The following is a 21,121-nucleotide window of genomic DNA, read 5'->3' as shown; positions in this document are numbered from 1 at the left end:
TGGATCCAAGCTTGGTTATAATTTTGGGGAGCGGACAAAGGAAGAGAAATGTGGAGTGCAAAAAGATTATGTTGGCATGGCAAGAAACCATGCATTTTCAATGTTTTATAGCATGTGCCATAGTTTGGGTCAATACAGCTGTATGTCCTTCCTCATTACAGTATGTTAACAGTTTTCGACATCTCCTGAACTGATGTGCCTTCTTTGATGCTGAAAATGTCTCTTAACAGCAATGGTCCTTGATGTGATTGCAAGTTTAGTTTGATGTGACCTTTTAGAGAAGATCGATCGGTGTGCTATTTCTAAAATATTTTTACAGGCTTTGTGATCACAATAAATGCGGTCCGTAGCTCATTTCAGAGTTGGGTGGCCCGGGAGCGTACTGATAAGCACAGAACCGAATTACAGTTTTTCTACCTGACGTTTTGACTCTGAAACTCAGAGGGGACCGCCTGTTTGAATCAGAAACCTGATGTGCCAATTGAGCTGAGATCCGAGGCCAAGTGATGGCCCTATCAGGAACTGTTGCCAACAGGTAAGTCTGCTCCCACGTGTGGTTGCTTTCATACGGCTGCTAGGGGCGGGTGGTGGTGGTAGGTGGTAGGTGTAAGGGGGGTGGGGGGGGACATGGCCCATTGGCTTTAAGCCTGGAGTACATCCTCCCTAGCAGGATGGATCAGCAAAGGAATGGCAGCATCGTGGATTAGTGCAGCCTGTCAAGGTCTGATGGTGCAGTGACAATTTAATCGCTGAACTGGCTCCCCATAGAAAAAGGAAGATGGGAAGAGGAAAAACAGGAAGGGAAAGTTAGGAGACTGTGGTCTTCATTTATATGATTCATTTTGTCATATCAGATTCTGATAATACTGCTGTCAACGTCTCCCGGGTCCTGGAAGAAAAAAACCAAACAAACAGGCTCATGGAGACAGCAGACAGTCTCAGCCTATCCTTAAGCTTAGCCCTACAGAGAAACTACCAGTGTAGAAACAGCTTTCTTACTCATCAGGAACAAAGAAATGCATTTCATTTGTGAGACTTGTTGTTCTTCGTTATATCAGTATAGATGAACATTCAGCATGAACACACACAAACACACCGAATACATCTTTTTTGAAATTCTAGCTTTAAAAGCTACAAATAGTTCTCTGTCTGCACAGATGGGGTTTCGAAGGAACAGACATAAAACAAATCAATGTTCTTTTAAATATGATCGAATGCCTTATGCCAGCACAGCTTTGAATGAAGCAATCAAATGTGCAAATATTTCATGAATTATTTACGACTGCAGTCATTCATACCATTAGGGGGCAATTATTTTAATGTCTGATCAGTCAGAATCAGTGCAGAAAGTAGAATGCAAACAATAGAGCATTTGAATTTAGCTGCCATTGCAGTCTCACTATAAGTGAGTCAACAATTATTTTTTTCAGCTTCTGGCTTCACACTAATGAGGCAAGAAGTTACCATGGTAATAGTAGACACGAGCTACCTTTCCTTGCCAGGCTTTTAAAGCGCACGCTCAAGCACAAAGACACACACACACACACACGCACAGAGAGACACACACATGCACAGGGGAGAGGGACTTCATTGTCCAAGCTGAGGAGAATAAAAGCGACACCATTAAATACGTACTAATACTGAAAGGCGTGGTAAAACATACAGACGTGGGCTGCAGTCTGATTTTTTTTCCCCCTCTTGATCATCATTATTAAAAGCAGCAATTAACAGCTCTTTGCCTTTTCAGTGTCTGACATCCAAACTGAATTTCCTTGACTTTAAGTAAACATAGCATTCATGACAAATCTGAACTGCTGAAATGTATGCATTTAAGCCTTTCCATCATATTAATGTCTTAGACTCTGTCTGGAGATGTTACCAATTTAAATCCACTATAGCAATAATTTTACTATATTAAATTAACTGGAGAAATTACACTGGTAAACAGCCATTGTTTAAATGACCTATTAGAATATATATATATATATATATATATATGTATATATATATATATATATATATATATATATATATATATATATATATATATATATATATATATATATATATATATTCGGGGTGCAACGATACGCAAAATTCACGGTTCGGTTCGTTTCGATACTTTGGTGTCACGGTTTGATATTTTTTCGATACAAAAAAATGTTCATGCCTTTTTAATTTGTTATTTGTTAAAATTATAAATATATATTTTAATTCAAAAGTACAGTTTTTAAATTTAATGTTGCTGAAACAACAAAATCATAAAAAACAAAATCTATCTGATCGAGGAATCACTCATCTTTGGAAAAGAGAGTTTATTACAGAGAAATGGCTCTTTCCAAAATAAAAGCTATACTATTCGCTTCTTCTGGGCTATACTCTCAGCAGCATATTAAACATATCAGGTCCCCATAAGGAGAATCATGTGCTAACGGCTGTCTAAATGACTCGGGTAAAGTTTGTAGCATGCGTGCTTGTTGTTTTTGTCTGCTTTCACTTGTCTTTGCACTAGGATGATGTCGGCGTAAATGTGCAGTCATATTCGTTGTGTTCCCACTAGTGCTGTCAGCGTTAATCTCGTTAAAATGACATTAACGCCATAACGCGGCAAATCCCCGTTAACGAGTTACTGTGGATGGCCCCGTTCGTGGGGCTGGACGACGTCAACACGTTAACAAGCTAACTGCGCTAACGCACTAATTCCCACCGATTGAGCATTGCGTGGCACATCCGACATACTGTTTTACTTTTGTCCATGACGTGCTTACCATCAGGGTCATACGTCACATGAAAACCAAGATAGTTCCAAATGCCAGATCTGAATGAGGGTGGGGGAGGTTCAATTTCAGGTAGCGTTGAGTCAGTTGCCATGTTGCAACGAGCTTAGCTTCTGTCTCGCTAACTTGCGTTGCGCTCAGTGGATCTGCACTTGACAGTGCAGCCTAGGCGGAGTAGTCGAACGCAGATCCACTGAGCGCTCAACACAGACAGCATTGTCAGAAGAAAAGTTAAAATAAATAAAAAATGTTGTATTGTTCGATACATATGCGTACCGAACCGAAAGCACTGTATCGAACGGTTCAATATCGATACGAGTATCGTTGCACCCCTAATATATATGTAACTGGAACAATAACAATAATGCAAACCATTTATATATTTACTCTCATGCTACTCTTCATTCTGTTTCAACTATAAAGCTAACTTGCAGTAGCTTTGCATCATCTTTGCAACACAAGCCAGCCTCTGTGTAATATGCTGTTGAAACAATACCCATACAAGTTAGGATTCATTCTTTTGAAAGGAAGCAATTTTTTTCTTTCAGTGAACATCGACTATTGCTGCTACTGAAATCTGCAAGCAAAACCTTCTATCCAGAAAAGAAATTGGTTTCAACGCATGGGACAAGAACGCAGCAGAAAGAATACTGGTCTGAAAAAGCTGATGTACTGCACACAAGTCCACATACAGCAGCCCGGAATTCATGCTTGCTGTATTTCATGCCCAAAGCATGCACAGCATCCTGAATATTATTCCTATTGCTGTGTGTTACCAAACTATGACACAGTGCTGCAGGTGGTGGCCAAAGAACTGCATTGGATTTTCATTGCAACTAATATATTCCGCAATGCCCTCCAACCAAACAAACTCTCTCTGAGCAAGGAGAAGAGAGAGAAAGTGCTTCCAAGTTTTCAGTCATAACTGTATACGCTTGTGACTCTGTGTTGTGAGTGTTACTCAACCCAGAACAGTTAGCATGCACCATTATTCATGGAGTGTGGTTTGTTGAAGTAACTGTCAGGCTCTGGCAAGTCCATCCTGCACTGGCATAGCCTAAGTATCCCAAAATTCTGCAGTAGGGCCTATGTAACACTGAATTCTTCCACTGCAAGGATCACTGGATTATGGACTATCATTACCATGGGCATCCTCTATTCTAGAACAGTACTTAAGGTGCAGTTTTATTCTAAGACCTACACCACTACCTGCCCAACTGCTGTGGTGCTGAATATAGCACTAAGAAAAAGATGACATGATTGCATATGACAGCCATCTCTGCTACACCTCTTGATAATATATTCCTCCTCCTTTTTTTACATGGAGTTCTTTTTTTTCTGTTACAGAATATATATGCTTTCTACCTTTGTGCACTTAGTGAGCTTGACATCTCATGGTAAAAAAAAAGCGTGTTATCGTTTTCATGTGGCAATTCATGTTAAATGCTAAATGTATGAAACAAGTATCTATGAAACAAACAAACACTGAATAAATCTTTTTCATTTCAGACCTATTTGTTAGTCACACTATTAGAAAAAATTAAATTTTGCAAGGAGAATGGGAAGCTCTTTAAGACCGGGAAAAATAGTGGCTGTCTGGTGATTACATGAAATTTCTTTTGCATTCAGCAACCAACTACAAGTGGTTGTGATAACCAACTGGTTACCAAGAAGTTGTATAGCAACACCCATCAACTTCTGGGCAACCTTGCAATTGAAAGTCAAGTCAAGTGTCCAAATCACCCAGTGGGAGGCAATCTGTATGGTGGCCCTGAGAGGTCAAATGTAATGCAACTTAAAAAAAACACCAGCAAATAGAAAAAAGCTGCAAAAGAACACAAAAGGAATGTGTTTTTGGTGTGATAATAATGTGACAGACCAACTGTGGCAGTGATAGAAACCAAAACGTGAAGGATTGTACTGAGATGTGCTTGAAAGAAGCGGAGGATTCTTTAGTGCTGTGAGGGGGGAAAAGGACCGAAGGTAATATGTGATTTAATATCATGATTTGAATAATACAGATACAGGTTTACTGTTAGCGTGTCACCTCCGCAGCTGAACTCTTCTGTTGTTTTCATTCAACCTCCAATTTGTTTTGTGCGGCTTTGAGGCAGTTTTTTATTCACTGGTCTTTTTCTAAGTTGCAGTGCGTCTGACCTCTCGAGGCCACAGTAAACAATCACTGGCAAAGTTCACAAATAACTGCAGTCCAGTTTAAACACATACTGAACACATTATAATCAATCTGAGTTAGATTGTGCAACTTGTCTGTGACACATTTCTTTGGAGTTGGGGACTTGATTCAGCTGGTTGCCAACTGATTGTAGTCTGGTTATATGCCTATATGAAAGCAACGTGAAAAGTGCCTCATTTGTGGTTAATTTGCAGGAACTGCAGAATTTCAGTTTCTTAATTTCATAGGACAAAGTTTACAAGTTCATTGTACATGAATGAATTAACTTTTTCATGCCATTGTTTTCCAGCTGCTGTTTTCCCTAATGTGACTGCAGCATAGCACATACCATTTACCATGGTTGGAGTTTGAGATAAATGTTTTAAAGCTTCATCCCATCCAGAAGAAAAGATACCCACTTCAGTATTTTGGTCATTTGCCTGCGCCACTAAACCAAGTAAAATTTTTGGTCCCCTTAGGAAAAACGGGCCGCTGATCTATCAGCAACATTAAAATCGCTGACAGCTGAAGTGAGTAACATTGATCATACTCAATGAATTGTTCTGCACGGAAATTCTGTGCCCTGGAACTCATGTGGATGTCAGTTTTCCACCTCCACATCCCCATCATAATGCCACTGCCATAGCAGGACAATGCGCCAGCCACGCCCCAAAAACTGACCTGGGAAAAATGAGTTCAAAGCAATAAAGAGTTCAAAGATTTGATCCAGCTTTCAAAATTGCCAAATCTCAACATAATTAAGCATTCAAGAGATGCCCTGCAGCCACATTCATGGAGGTCCCAACCTACAGTCCACATGATCCAAAGCATCAGCTGCCAAGAACCCAGTGCCAGACACCGTACCCAGAGGTCCTGCGCTCTGTCCTGGCCGTCACAGCTTTTCCAGTAGTGGGTCTACAACATATTAGGCATGTCACAGTAAATGCCAAACATGTTCTGGTTTGATCTGTGAGAAATTCTTTTGCCATCTTCTACAAATAAAAGAAGAAAACCTTTTGTAAGGGTTTTTTTGTTATCTCTTTTGTGATAATCCTGAATGTGACTAGGCTGTCATGTGTTGAGCCTCACAAGACTTTTGAATTCTTGTACATTTATTGTACAAAAGGCACGGCACTGATGTGAAAGTAGGTCTTAAACTCGCATTTGCATGTTTATTTTGGGAGCCTTATTAGCATTGGCAAACATGAACATCCGGCAGAGTGGTGGGAGAAGGGGCTAGGAGGAGGAGAGCAGAGGAAATGTTTCATAACAAATTAAATTGATTCCTAAGTTCAAAACGGTGTTTCCCTACAATAATTCAAATGTTTAGAGACGATTCTGACATCTTTAGCTGTCACATGTTGGAAAATATCCAACCGGCTCTGAGGCCCTGGAGGTCTGGAAGAAAGCATGACATCAAACAAGGCAGCGATCTTTAAACCTTTCCTTTTTCTGTATTTTAGTGGGAGAGGTCACAGTTCTCAGATCAGGACACTGATATGACTTTCCTTGAAGGGCTGATCGATCAGCAGCAGCATCTCCAGCACCTTAAACCTGACTGTGAAACGCCAGCCTCGTATATTTATTTATCTATTTTTCTTGTTTTCTGCAATGTGCGAATTTACTTTCGTGAACAATATCTGTGACAGGAAGAAGGCAAGAAGATAACTATGTATAGACTATAAGACGAAGATGATGGAATAGCAGCGTCTTTATGTGTCTTTGTTTGTTTGTGGGGTTTTTTTTAGCTTTCAGCTGGTTGTTATGGTTTAATCCTCAAAAAATAAAACTGCGGGCCACCATTTTCAGCAAACAAGCTCACACAAGCTTATTGTACACTACAACTTCAGCATGAAATGACTGAGTAGAAGATCAAACGTAAACAAATAACTTAACAAGCCATAAATGCAGCCACACGGTTGAGGAATCTGTGCATTAAACAGGAAAGAAAGTATTTGTAAATTTTGGATTAACATTTGTTGTCACAAACAATGGGATGTTCCTGCTGTGAATATTTAAACACACATTTGCTGTATTTCATGTAACTTTCTGTATCATTATAAGTTAAAAATTATATTCACGTTTCTTAAAATGCATTTTAAAACATCTGATTTCAACTTCAACTTGCAAATTTTGTCTTTATGTCACCGCGCTGCTTTGAACTTGTTGTGACCCCCCCAAGAGCTCAGAAATCACCTTATGCAGCTTTAACGAAGAATGGGAGTTTTCATTTATTCCACATGACTTCCTGCAAGCTTTGATGTAATTTCTGTCTTAGATCAGAAGCCCACTTGGACGCCCCTCCCAGTAGCAATATCATTAAAACACAATCCACTTGGCAGTGATTTATTTATTTATTTATTTATTTATTTATTTATTTTTTGAGTGAAATGATCATATTTTTTTCTGACTTACTGCTTGGACTTCTCTCTGGAAAAAAACAACAACCTTTCAATAAAAGTACTCACAAACCTGTAATCATTCTTTCACACAACAGGCACTCCGCTGTGTCTCTAGGTCAGGCCCTCCAGTCATTCCTGAGTCCTATATTCATCATTCAGCTGTCGCTAATTATAGCCCAGAGTGTAGTTGCAACAAGTCTTCAGGGTGTCTTGATGCTGTCACACAGGTGACATGCTCGAAATTATTGTAGCTGCCACAATAATATGACATGAAACACACACTGCATTGAGCTTGCATCATTTAATAATTCCCAGCATCAGCTGTATACTTTTTTTTTAAGTTAACACAACTTATAATTACACTATCAACTAAACTGCCAGTATATTCTGAAATAAGAATAATTTTACATTTAAACACTTTCTAGTCATTTCCTATGAACATTATGCTTGTTTTATTTCATATTTCATATGTTATATTTTACAATACATTGAATATTGAATATTTGGCTAAAACCTGATACAGAAATTTGCAAATTTGTCAAATTCTGTAGCTGTTTAACGTCTTAACAAAATGTTATCAAGAATCACTTTTTTTTCTCATTTACGGAAAACCTTTTAACTAAAGCAGCACCTTGACTCTCTACCTCAGTACTCAGTGAAATTTCGTGACATGTACATTCCAAAAATCCAAATAAATGTTAGGCCCTCACTGAAGGCGGTTCTGACTATGAAACGGGGATCGACAGCTGCCTGTTCCAGCTCAAGACAGCCTTCACCAGATTTGCAGGTCAGATGGGTGTTGAGGCGCAGCGAGAAGCAGAATGTGACAGGATATCCACACAGAAGCTGTGGGGAGAGTGATGGAGGGCTTCTGCAGGTTCACCTGTGCCTTAACAAGATTTCTCTGGGTCCTATGGAAGCCTTGTCACAACTTTTTTCCCTCTAGGTAGATATTGATTGCCAGAGGCTCTCCTTTGGCACAGCTGAACTGAACAAGTAAGTTTGGACTTTGCAGATATTTAAATCACAGAACAAAGGACGGCATCGTTGCAAAAAAATGAATTATGCTCAGTAACCAATATCCAGTAATGGGTCATTTAAAGCCAGAACTGATATTTAAATCAGACTTGATTAACCACCCACATTGACTTTTTATAGCCAGTTTATGTTTTTTTTCCCCTCGTAAAACATTGTATGTTCTGTTTTGAGAACACCAGTCAATTCTTTAAATTTAGCTTCCAGGGAGCCAGACTTTCTTGTAATAGTTTAAAGTGGACTAGAGCAATAATTCTCCAGGCTTTCTAAAGATCTTTCAGAGTTTGTTCTTTGACCATTTTCAGGTTTTTTTTGTTCATTTGTTAAATCACTTAAACTAAACTGTTAATCATTCAGGCAGAGAAAAGGTACCTAACTCCAAGGATGAACCAGCGTTTTATATATAACAGACAACAAAGAAGCCATTTTAAATTGTAACTTTTGGCACTTTGTTACTAGGAGCCTGCCACAAAAACACATAATTTGTCCCAATTTCAAAATGGCAAAGATAACACACTTTGGCAGGCATAATTTTTTTTGCTTCAATAAGGTGACTCCCAGACAGCTGTTAGCTAAAAACGTGGCATATCTCAACACTATTTGGAGTGAGTCCTTTAAAAGATTTAGGGAACTTCGGGACAAAAGAAATGGCAGCCCTAAAAGAAAGTCACAGGTATGGCACATTACAAAAGAACTGGACTGAAAAATCAGACACAGCAGGTCTTACAGACTGCTAAATCCAAACTGTGTCCAACAAGTATGGAGGATGTCAGGAGTGAGGGCGGTGCAGCCATCTGGAGTTGCATTTTAGTCAATAGTTTTGAGCATTTTTTCAAATTGGAGTTATGAATGCAGAAAAGCACCGCCAGATTTTGATCCACTATGCAATGGAAAGCTTTCACTGCCGACGGCTTCTTCTTACAAGAGGAGTGGAATGTCCTTCAAGAAGAATAGTTCCTGAAGCCTACTTAAAGAAATTACAAGAAAGCTTGCCCAAGAGAGCTTTGTTGGAGAAGAAAGGTGGTCATTCAAGTTTGTTAGAACTGTAGAAACTCTGTTTTGTGTGTGTGTGTGTGTGTGTGTGTGCAGATAGATCAATAACCTGCTTCACCTGTGGAAATAGAAACAAAGAGGTGGCTCAAGACTTCTGCACAGTACTGTATAAACAAGTGATACTTTTTATCTATTACAAATGTGAAGCAAATTAATTAAACTGCATGAGAGAGACACACAGTAGATGCTTTCTGATGCAGGTGAATAATTTTTAATGTCAAAGGCATTAAAAATACCCTGGGGCTGCATTGATTTCCTCAATAAGTTTAATTGAGTTAATTGACACCAGTTTACTTATTCCTGTCTGGTTACATGATGTGTCAAGGGTGTACTTGCTTGCTACCTTTATTTATTCTCTTGTGCAGTCACAGAGTGAGTGTCAGGCAGAGTAAAACAAAAGGAATACAGCAAAGATGATCATGTCACAAACGAAAGGCAAAAAAGAAAAATCAAGGAAAAAATCAATTTCTTTCAAGTGAGATCAAAGAAGGATATAACAAGAGCTGCTTCTTAACACTTACCATTAAAATGTGGTGCAGACTGAGGGGCCATGTCAGACAAAAAAATTTTTTCCAAGCTTAATACGGAAGGAGAAAGGCCTTTTATAAGATTGCTATCATCATTACTACTTTTGTCAGAGCAAAGTGAAGACAGAGGTTTCGTCACGTTCACTGCTCCGTGGTTGAATCTGCAACTTTTTTTCAGAGAATTAGCATCTGTTCAGCTAAAGTATATCCGATCCCTCTTCTAGTGGTTCAGGTGATAACAGATCTTAATTTATTGTGCATTTGCACATTGATCTTCCCGTTTCATGGGTTTCATCACTTCCAGAACTAATTTAGCTGGACTGAGTGAAAACGAGTTGAGACTAGTGAATGAATTGTTGATGGATTGGGGGGGGACAAAGAGCGTTTCAGTGCCGAGACAGAAACACGGTGCAGCCTTCAAACTCACCTGCAGTGTCTGTGAACCCCAGCCACGGTTTCAATGATCGAACACTCTCCCTCATTCAGACAAAAGGCTAGGTCCTTGTCTTCCACACATGGCTTGAAGACCTCCGAACGAAGGCTGGGATGTGTTGGGGCGAGCGCTGAAGAAAGACAAGAGGAAACCAATTTAGTTCAAATTGAACAGTTTTATATATTTTTAAAAAAATCCTCTCATTCTTTAGCAACTTAAATCAACAGGAACATTTTTCTAAACTTCTTTCATGTGAAGTGGCAAATGTCATTCAGCAGCGATTTACTTATTTGTAATGAAACAACCACTCTTGTTAGATTGGAAGAGAAGATTTCATTCCTCGCTCCCTTGCGAATCTCAGTGGGCTAAAAGCAAGATAGCCCAGGGAATGATTGTGTTTTATTAAGGACTGATTAAAATTGGTGTTTTCAGCTTGAAGAGACAAAGAGAGGAAAGTAATGATGACTGAATTAACACTTGCACTGTTTTTGGTGTATGTGCTCGCATCATTATTAAATACCATGTATTATGCCTGCTTTTTTGTTGCAAATGAAGCCGTTTAACCACAACTTCTAAGTGAAATTCCCGTTCTGCTGCTTTAGTAAACATAGCTGAAAAACTCGGGAATATATTAACGAGGTAAGGCAGAGAGATGTGAATACGTTAGCGCTGCGCTACCCAGAGACACAACACAGAGTGATGGGCTTGGTGATGCAACTTTGATTTTCTTCTTCTAGTCTGACCCTGAGCTGCTCTCACATAAAGAGCATGGCTGCTGTGTACGAGCACCGCAATGCAGGGTTCTCCACCCTGTGAAATATGCACAGCTGTCAGACATGTCAGCACCACAACTATTACGTGCAACCACGTGCAAAATTTGTCCAAACACTATCAGAATTACCCAAGCACACATGTGTGTGCACAATGACACAGAGCACTGGCAATTGGATTGACTAGTATTATACCCCAATACCTTGCCAATACAACTGGATTACTCATCTGATTCTGCTTTCATCCATTTATGTGGTGCACAGACACACCTTTTTAACACCATGTTCTGGTAATTGTAATTCCTTTTGTATGAAGCTCCCACATCTTTCATGCCTGATCCTCTGTACGCTGTGCAGCACGCTTTGGCTGGCAAGTGGCATTTTTACAGCTGTGCCTCTAGTCACCATGCGCACACGGAGGGCTAAAAACTTGATAATCTGTTTGTTGTGCCCCAGTGTCCAGTTCAATCGATGTTTTGTTTATGGCTATTGATTGATAAATCTGGGGCTCTTGATGTAAGGCCCAAGAGCTGATGAGAGATCAGAGAGAACACAAGGAGATATGTGTTGCTCCTGAGGCTACCCGAGACTCTTCTATGTCAGAGTAAAAACTTTGGAAGACATTATTTAAACTACTTATTGTGGCGGTTTAAATGTAAACTCTTTAGTAGTAAAAAATACCACTGGTATCTTATAAGGTAGACACAAACACAGTAGAAAAGTAAAACATTTTTTTACTCTACAAAAGTAGGCCTCAAACCAAAGTTGACTCTTTCACTCTCTAGGCTTTAAAAGACACAGGGATTATATGGTGTATTATTAATTCCACAAACTCCCAGAGTGAATCATTAAAAGGTTATCTATTCAAAGATGTAACTTTATTAATAGAAAATAGAACACAACGTCCCCCTGTGGTATGCACATCCCTCACAATAATTGTCACGGCTTTTAAAGCCTCCTGGATATTTTATTCAGAAAGCAGCAGACAGTGACTACACGTGAGAAGTACCACAATTGATATTCAAAGACAACACCCACTATGCCAGGTCAGTGGTTCAGCTCTAAGCATGTGAGGCAGAGGGTTCCAGCTAAAGAGGAAATTGATTTTGTGCTGTAAGGCTAACCGTTGATATATTTACAATAGAAAGCCAAGGTCATCCAGATACCAAACACCTCCAAGTACCTGCAACACAAGGAATCCGATCTGTGCTGGAAAAAAATCAAAAACTTTATTCTTCAAAGTTGCCATTGTATTTTATGCGAAGCAGTCTCTACAGCAAGCTTTTCCTGATATATCATTAGTTTATCATTTCCTGCATGAGAAGTGGCTCAAGCATAGCACTGCTTCCAGCTTCCAGTTTGGATTCGGGAGACAGACACTATCTCTACTTTTAAGATTAGTCTTAAAACTTTCCTTTTTGCTAAAGCATATAGTTAGGGCTGGACCAGGTGACCCTGAATCCTCCCTTTATGCTGCCATGGGCATAGGCTGCAGGGGGATTCCCATGATGTTTTTCCTTTTTAGTCACCTTTTTCACTCACTTGGTGTTAGTAGACCTCTCTGCATTGAATCATACTTGTTATTAATCTCTTTCTGTCGCCAAAGTGCGGCTCATAGGGGCTCATTTGATCGTTGGGTTTTCTCTGTATGTATTATTGTTGGTGCTGTTATTATTACCAGCACCTTGAGGTGGCTACTGTTGTGATTTGGCGCTATATAAATAAATTTGAATTGAATTGAATTGAATTCTTAAATCCCATGTTGGTAATGGAGCTGAAAAGTAGGAATTGACACATACACATATATATATTATTTATTCTCCAAGAGAAAAAGCTCTCAACAGCACAGTCCAAAAGCACCTTCTGTATACTATTTCAATTTTTCAGACAGACAATGTGTCAGTTTCACACCCAGAAGGGGAGAGGCTGACATAAGCTCCTAAAATTAAACATATTATGGCAAAAAGATTTCCATAATAGCTGATTTTCAAAATTTTGTGTGGGCTGCAGTGATTCATCCAAACCTATAAGATGTGGCAGTGAATGCAAGCATTTCAACACGTTGTCCGTTTCTTTAAAATACAATGAAAAATGTCTCAACCGTCAATCTACAACTACCTAACAAAAAACAAACAAACAAACAAACACATAGGTTTTTTTTGTTAAAGTCTTTAAGGATTACATCTACTCTCTTAGCCCCCTTGTCCAAATCAGGAAACAAGTCATCTTCAGATATGTTCGTCCTTGAGCGGTACACGCTGTCAATTTCTTATGGGTTTCCATTTCATCATCCTTGACAGGCAAGAATTGGTTTCAAAAAAATCTGCAGCATAGCAAGCACAACTCAGGGACTTTTGAATGAGCACATGTCAAGCTGGAAACAAGAGCAAGTTAATAAAGGGATTAGAGGGTTTCTTGTTATCAAAACAAGAAAGTGATAATCTGTGTTTGAGTTTTTGGATATTATGTTTACTGCATTGCCATTCCTTGACATTCAAAGAATTAACCCTGAAAAAGTCTGTGTAAATTCGTTGGCTGGTACAAGTACTTTAATGAGTTAAGGACATTTTTCATATCAAACCAGTAGTGGGAGCGTATCACACTTTTTTCAAATTAATCTTCATCTTCATTATAGAGGTAACAGCTGATAAATGAGGTGTCCCTCGCTTTTAGTTTTTATTAAGATTTAATGTCATGACTAATTATGACAACCACACAAGTTAGTATGACGTTCATTTATCAACACTTTTAATGAAGCATTTTACAAAATAACCCCCCTGCAAAGCAAGCCTCTAGCAAACTCTATGAACCTATGTATGCTAGGTAGCTGTAAAAACCATGGTGGAAAATGTGCTAATAAATGGCAGCTGCAGTGGGAGCATGATTCATCCTGGACTCTTTGAAATCATTTTCACGTCTCTCACTCTCCCCGTTGCACAAAGGCAATCCAGATTGCTCAATCCCTTGGTAACTTTCAAGGAATCTACTGGCTGGGGATCACAGATTCAAATGATGCTTGAAAGATCAGAGTTATCTGGGAAGAATACCAAGGCTAGTGCTTTTTCTCTCCCTCAATACAATTAAGTTGAAGTGTATAACTTCAGTAAGTTCAAGAATTTGCACATAATCGTTCTTCACATTAGAAAACATGCCGGGAATGTAAAGATATGCTGGTCTAAAATAAATGTAAAGCAACTCCACTTCCATAACAAAAGCAAAGTCTCTGGAGCTAACATTTAAACTGTGCAATTCAGACACATCATGACTTTAGATGTAGTAAAACGGAAAGTTGGTGTTATAAACTCGGGCAAAGTCAGCCTTCAGATTATATGCTACACGTTGTAGCATCCACATTGGCGTGAAAAGGGGGGTCTCAGGGGTTTCTGCAGTCCTGTGCAAAGCTAAGTACACCCTTACTGCTTCCATAGCAATTAAGAGGGTAAGTAGCAGCCAGGCACTGCCAATCTAATGCACTTCATTTTTTGGATCATCAGCGAGTGTGACTACCTCTATAAAAGCAAAGATTTTGGCAGTTTGCTGGTCTGGAGCATTCAGGTACGTGTCAACACAATGCAACAGTCTTCCCAGCAATTTTACCCTAAAAGTCAGAGCAACTGCAAAAACTGCCTCAGTTAGCATATTAAATGGTTCATTACAGTATAATTAGAAATGTACTGAAGAAGTATGGCTTGTCAGGAGAAAGCCTCTTCTTTCTAAAAAGATTATGGCAGCATAGCTAAGGTGTCCAACGTTTTATCAAAACAAACCACGAGACTTCTGGAATAATATCATTTGGAAAGACAAGAATCAAAGTGGAGATGTCTGGCCATCACAAACCCATCACAGCATATCAGCACAAACACCTCAGACTAACTGTCAAGCACAGAAGTGTAGAGATGATGACTGGGGCTGGTTTTGCAGGCACAAGACCTGGACATCTTCTAGTCATAGAGTTGACCATGGACTCTTTATACCAAAGTATGCTACAGTGAAGCATGAGGGCATCTGTCCAAGAGCTAAAGCAAATTAGGTCATGCAGCAGGTCAATGATGCAGCAGAATGGCCAAAAAAAAATCTAGGTGTTGCAATGACCCAGTCCAGTCCAGACCTCGAATAGATGCTGCGGTGGAACCTGAAGGAATATTGTTGAAGAATGGTTCAAAACTCCTCTACAAGGATATACAAGCTGATAAAGTCATGCAGAAAACAAAAAATGCAGAAAAAGGTGATTCTAGTAGCTATTGAATTAGATTGCGTGCTTAACTTCTCATGACTATAAAAAAGCTTTCTGGGGGTAACTAACATCTACAATGTTTGCCTTTACTCTTTCATAGTAAGCATAAAATAATGTTCCATAACATAAGCATCATTCTTAACCAGTGCACTCACCTTGACATATGAAAATTTGACCTGCCCGTGAAGAATGAGCTCTAACACCGTTTTTTTCAGGCAGGTAGAATTGTTCTGCATCACTTTTCAATGCCCTATAATTATCTTAAATGGAATAACTGGAGAATGATTCATTTGTAATGGTTTGCTGCTGTTATTGTCGGTGGCATATGTCACTTCAGTTTCACAGTGCCATGTTCATTTTTTAGTTCCAATGCTTGAATCCCCTCAACTGTTAATTATAGTGCAGCTGAAAGCTGTGGTTATATATTTCGATTTTTGCAGCTTAGCTTCAAATTCACATTGTGGCATCATCAACTTTAAAAAAGGAATTGCACTGTTCTGGTCTCCATATTTAGTATATACTCTGTAGACATTTGCAAGACTTTACACACAGTGCAGTGGAATGCATAAACACCAGCACGTCTCATAGTATAGACAGCATCTTTGTTATATACAACACAAGAGACAATTCTATTTACAACTGTAGCATTTTCCTTCTATGGCTTCCTTCTAATGCGCTCATTAGTGTTCTTGTGCTGAGTCTCATCCCTCAGGAGACTGTGGTTGGGAGAGAACCAGCTGTGTTTACTGCAGCACACATCAAAGAGGGCCTTACAACGTAAAGGGAAAGTCTTAAGGGGGCCTGCTGATTGCCTACCCATCATGCACTGCTGCCTTTTGGACAGAACCATATTCAAGACTGTATACAGTAGAGTGCAGTGTGTATGGACAGCACAATGGCTCTGACAATGCCATCTATCATAATGGTTTGGTGCTTGGATTTTTTCCCTCGGAAGCAGCACTTTAAACTTTGAAGCAAAAAATATATATATATATAATAATAATTTCTGGATTAATTCAAGGGAGAATAAATACTGATTGCACTGCTTTTCCTCATGGGATACATTAAAAGCCCAGTAGCTTATGCTTATCTCAAGATTCAAGTAACACAATAAGTATGAAAAATAGATAAACCAACTACATTAAACAACGCTTCAAAGCTTTTGCAAATGTATGTAATATGGAGGGCAATATGAAGGGAGATTTCCTTCTTTGTGAGAGTTTTTTGTGGTGGGTGGATCAAGGCAGTTAATCAAAAATGATTTTCAATTGTTTTGTTTTATTTAGATTCCAATGATGATGTGCTGTATGCACGTCTGAGCTTGAATAAGCAGGTGAAAAATATTGATTTGAATAAACATAGCTTTGGTAGAGAAATTAAACATTCCTGTCAGTTGTTATTGATTAATAAGTAGTGTAGGGTTTTTGCCTGCTACCAGAAGCTTGAGAAAGAGAATCTGCGGATAAAGCTGCTGGACCTGAGCCATCATTCGCTCTTGTGATGGCCCGTGCCAGTGTCCGAGATGAGCAAGGCTGCCCTGGGCCTTGCTTGCTTACTGTGGAGGAGGCTGTGGACACTGACAGTCGCCCTTGTGAAATGAGACCCATTATGCAAAACAGAGTAAGTCAGTTTTGTTTTCAAGCACTGTGAGACACAGAGTTGTTTTTTTCTTCTTGGATTTATTAACTCTCCCCAAAGTAATTTATTCCATCTGCAACATATGATACAAAATATGCTATATACTGTTTGTTACATAAGCCTAATATATGCATGGACAGTGAATACAGCAGGATGATGAAAAGTACAAACTTTAGCCATTTATTTTTGTCATAAAAAAGCCCTGATGAACACATACTCAGCTACAGGTCAGAGAGACAGCAGAGGTCACACTCGTACACAGGCAAATGCACATACATACTGAACTATGTCATGCATGATCATAAGATTACAAGCCTTAGGAGACCTTCTGTTCCCAACATGACAGAAAACAAACAGTCGTTGACCCCCGGGACAGTTGGTTAAAGGTGGCAGTCACTATGTGTAAGCAGGGTTGAAGAGCACAGGGCCTTGGTTACCATGACAGCCCAGTGACAGGCACTTGGTGGACCATTTGTCACAGGTACTCAGGCCGCCCTTCATTCTAGTCCAATGTGAACTGACCTTAAAGTCCCAAAGCTGTGAACCACTATAAACAGTGTGCAGTATTTGGTTCATAATGTAATAGAAAAATCCACTTACATACATCAAATATTCCTTTATTTTCTGGCCACTGAGACATTTTTTAGTCTAGTCATTATCTACATGTAGTAGCATCACTTCTTGAAGAACTAAAAAGGCTTTTGAAAGTGTGCCAGGCCCAAAGCAGCAGGTTAATAAAGTAGACTCCAGAAAACATCACACATGCATTAAACCTCAAGGGAGCAATTCAGCCCCTAATGAAAAGCTTTAATAATCTACATTATCTTCTGACCCTGTGTCACAGGAAGCTTGATTAAACCGCGGATGACCACACAAAACACACACAACAACTCAGCCCCTGCAGTTTCAAAGCCATCTTTCTCCCAAACCAGCTCCAAACAAGTCATAAAGCGACGTTAAAAATTCACTCCACACCACACGCAGCAAAGTGCAAGTATTTTGCATCCAGGAGATCGAACCCGAAAGTCCAAATTGCCTATACCGCGCTCGACCCTAGCTTGTTGTCTGATGTGTACTGTAGCTCTGCTGGAGTTGAACATGTCTGCACTGTCAGACATAAGCAACATCTCCAGCAGACGAGGATGTGCAAACATTAGCGCAGCCAGGACCGGCATGTAAAGTATGCAATCTCATAAAAGTATGTGTGACAAAATCCAAGGAAAAGTAGAAGGGTGTCTCGGAATCTATCTGAAATTAACAGGCTTTTATCAGTTTCAGAAACCCTGGCTACGTCGCCCAAGGCCTTAATTGGCTTAAAAGATAATTTGCCACCTCAGTTGCACAGTTCTCTCACTCAGTGGTGGTTATGAAGCCTCAATACAAACCAGAGGATGTGAATACATGATTTCACTTCTTTAAACCTGCAGTTCTTATTGTTTCTGAACGTAATCTGCCAGATGTAACCGACTCCCCATTTAAGACTGGAATTAGTAATGATGTTTATAAGAATACTCAAACACATAACAATATTATTAGATGCAATTCCTCCTGAGCTAATTTGTCTTCACAACCCATATGCAGTAATATGGAAGGAGACAGATAATTTATCCTGATTCATTGATTGTAATTTGGGGTGTAATTAACATAATATACCACCAGGAGGGACAAAATGATCTTACTGCTTATGATCTCATGGAATGAAGCAAACATGCAGTTTGCTATACTGTAGCTGGTACTTTATTCTAATGTTTTTAGCCATATTTCTTTATTTTGAGACAGAAAAGAGATGGAGATGAACTGTAATAGCAGTATGTCCAGTAGGTCCATGAACACACAGAGAAATGGATATGTGCCTCTACCTTGCGTTGTGGATGATGTACTAATCATTAACGTGTCATTATTTCCATTATTTACAGAGGAAAAACAGCAGCTGGGGAAACAGATCTGAATATTTCAAATACATATTTAATGAGGGCGAACTCCTTAGGGCTTTTGCCACAGCAATAACATTAAAATTAAACTTGGATTCCAGGAAAGGACCACAAAAAGTGACCCAGAAATCAAAGCTTTCTGGAGTCAAGATACATAATTGTGGTATTGCTTGAGGAAGGATTAAGTAATTAATATTCATTTTTTTTACACATAGAACATCATGAATTAGGCTGTGAAAGCAATGGAAAACAAACAAATGTGCGAGAAGCCACGAACGCAGTCTTGAAAGAACATTAGATATATATTCATGTTTAAAAATGAGCTTAGGTATTACCTGGTGTGGCCTATTCATAATTAAAAGTTAAGAAAAAACAACGCTGAACTCTGAATAGCACAGGTTTAATTTGGCAATTACCAGTGTTAGTCAAAAGTTACAAATTAAGACATTTAAATTAATATCTGCAGTCGCCATGTGTGTAATTTTGCACATTACATGCCCATCAATAGGTTTTTTAATTTATTTCCATGAGAAGTCCTTTTGTTTTTCCACGACAATTCATTAGCAATGCTAAGAAAAGCATTTATTAAAAGCTGAATATTTGGCTTGTGTCTTAATGTGCAGCTAACTGTTACCACACTACGTCCTGTCTTGGCAATGTCTATCTCCATCTGCCTTTTTTTTTTAAAGACTATATTTAAAAAGATACCATAAAAATTTAATCCTGGGGGTTCTAGAGGATTATGCTGTGCCAGCAGAAACTGGCACAGACTAAGAGGTGCAGTCGGACAAGTACCTAATTGTGTCTTCATCGGCTTACTGTAACATCTTCACTGACGTGATGACTGAAGCAAGAAAATGCAGATTTTTATGAACTGAAGAAATGTTATCAGCATTATGATCACTACACATTTTTAGGATAATGCTCTGCAAAAATACACATATACATATACATATACACACACACATATATATATATATATATATATATATATACATATATACACATACACACACATACATATACATATATATTTCTCTTCAATCAGTATTCACTGCGCTCTCTCTGTGTGGCCAAGAAGCATATGGCTTTGAAAATAAGTCAAAATACTGTGTTCTTCCCCTCTCTTTGCCTCCCTCTCTCTTTATGGTTAATCCAACAAGATGCAAGCAATTATTCACACCTGAGAGGGCAACATGAAAGGAGGGGCTGTATGCAAAGCATGAGAATATGATAAGAAAAACAACCAGACACCATTTAAAAATTCTCCTTGGCCTCATCACCATACTGCACTCTTTCCTTGCCAATCAAGCTCCTCAAGGGAACTCTGTGAAGTTAAAAATATCTAACATCAACATGCATCCTCATCGCCGCTGGAATACGAGTAAGAGAAGAGGAATTAAATGATTCACCTACACAGACCAGAGAGTGGCTTCCTGTCAGTGCAGTTGATTAAAATTCCTGGGACTAAGAACGCAGGGTGTGATGTACGACGAGCAGGTGGTGTGGGTTTAATATGCATGAGCAGACAGCTCCTGCATCTGCAGATTGGCAGTCACTGAGCTTGTCTGTCCACTCCCTTGGCATCTCTCTTGGCATATGGAGCTGCTGAGGGCATACATGAGCATAGCAGGGGGGCTGGTCTTAGCGCCCACTGATACACATTTCACTTTTTGTGACTCTTGAGATCAGTAGGATGGCTACTAGTTACTTTTGGTGGCTTTGGTCTGCTCAACATAGCTAAGATAAAGAAGGAGAAGAGCATTTTTCCTCCTGTTTATTTTATTGATTTTTAACAAACAGCAGGAAACATCAAAAGGGGAAGGATTAGAGAAGCCTGTGTAAAAATTGACTTAGATGTGGTTGGGGACTTAGGCTTACTCAAAGGAAGATGTGATTAGCCCCTGCACTCTCTCGACTGGTGATTCTGTTGATATGAAAAACAAACACAGTCCCACTATACAATTTGAAGAGTGGAAATATGAGCATAGGAACTTCTTTGACACATAAACTGTGACTTGGAAAGGTTGTTTGAGTTGCTGTATAAAATCTGATTCACATGCTTCTTTGTTTGTTTAGACACACTGAAAAGCAATATTTTTCAGCTTTTTTTCCCCTGTCCCTGTTATTTCAGTCATTTGCTGCGAG

The 21,121-nt window shown here is 39.2% G+C and overlaps 1 protein-coding gene across 2 annotated transcripts in view; it reads right to left on the bottom strand.

Annotated features, from left to right (window-relative positions):
* Nucleotides 1-21,121, bottom strand: part of nrg3b (neuregulin 3b) — a 227,334-nt gene that overhangs the window by 109,361 nt on the left and 96,852 nt on the right. For both annotated transcript variants that reach the window (XM_082543324.1, XM_082543325.1), the window contains exon 2: nucleotides 10,395-10,530. In XM_082543324.1, the coding sequence (XP_082399450.1) occupies nucleotides 10,395-10,530 (136 nt within the window). The remainder of the gene's footprint in view (nucleotides 1-10,394; nucleotides 10,531-21,121) is intronic.

The sequence above is a fragment of the Aulonocara stuartgranti genome (genome assembly GCF_965226115.1).
Source record: "Aulonocara stuartgranti genome assembly, chromosome: 8".
In the NCBI taxonomy this organism is placed as follows: domain Eukaryota; kingdom Metazoa; phylum Chordata; class Actinopteri; order Cichliformes; family Cichlidae; genus Aulonocara; species Aulonocara stuartgranti.
This window is presented reverse-complemented; position numbering and strand designations above follow the sequence as displayed.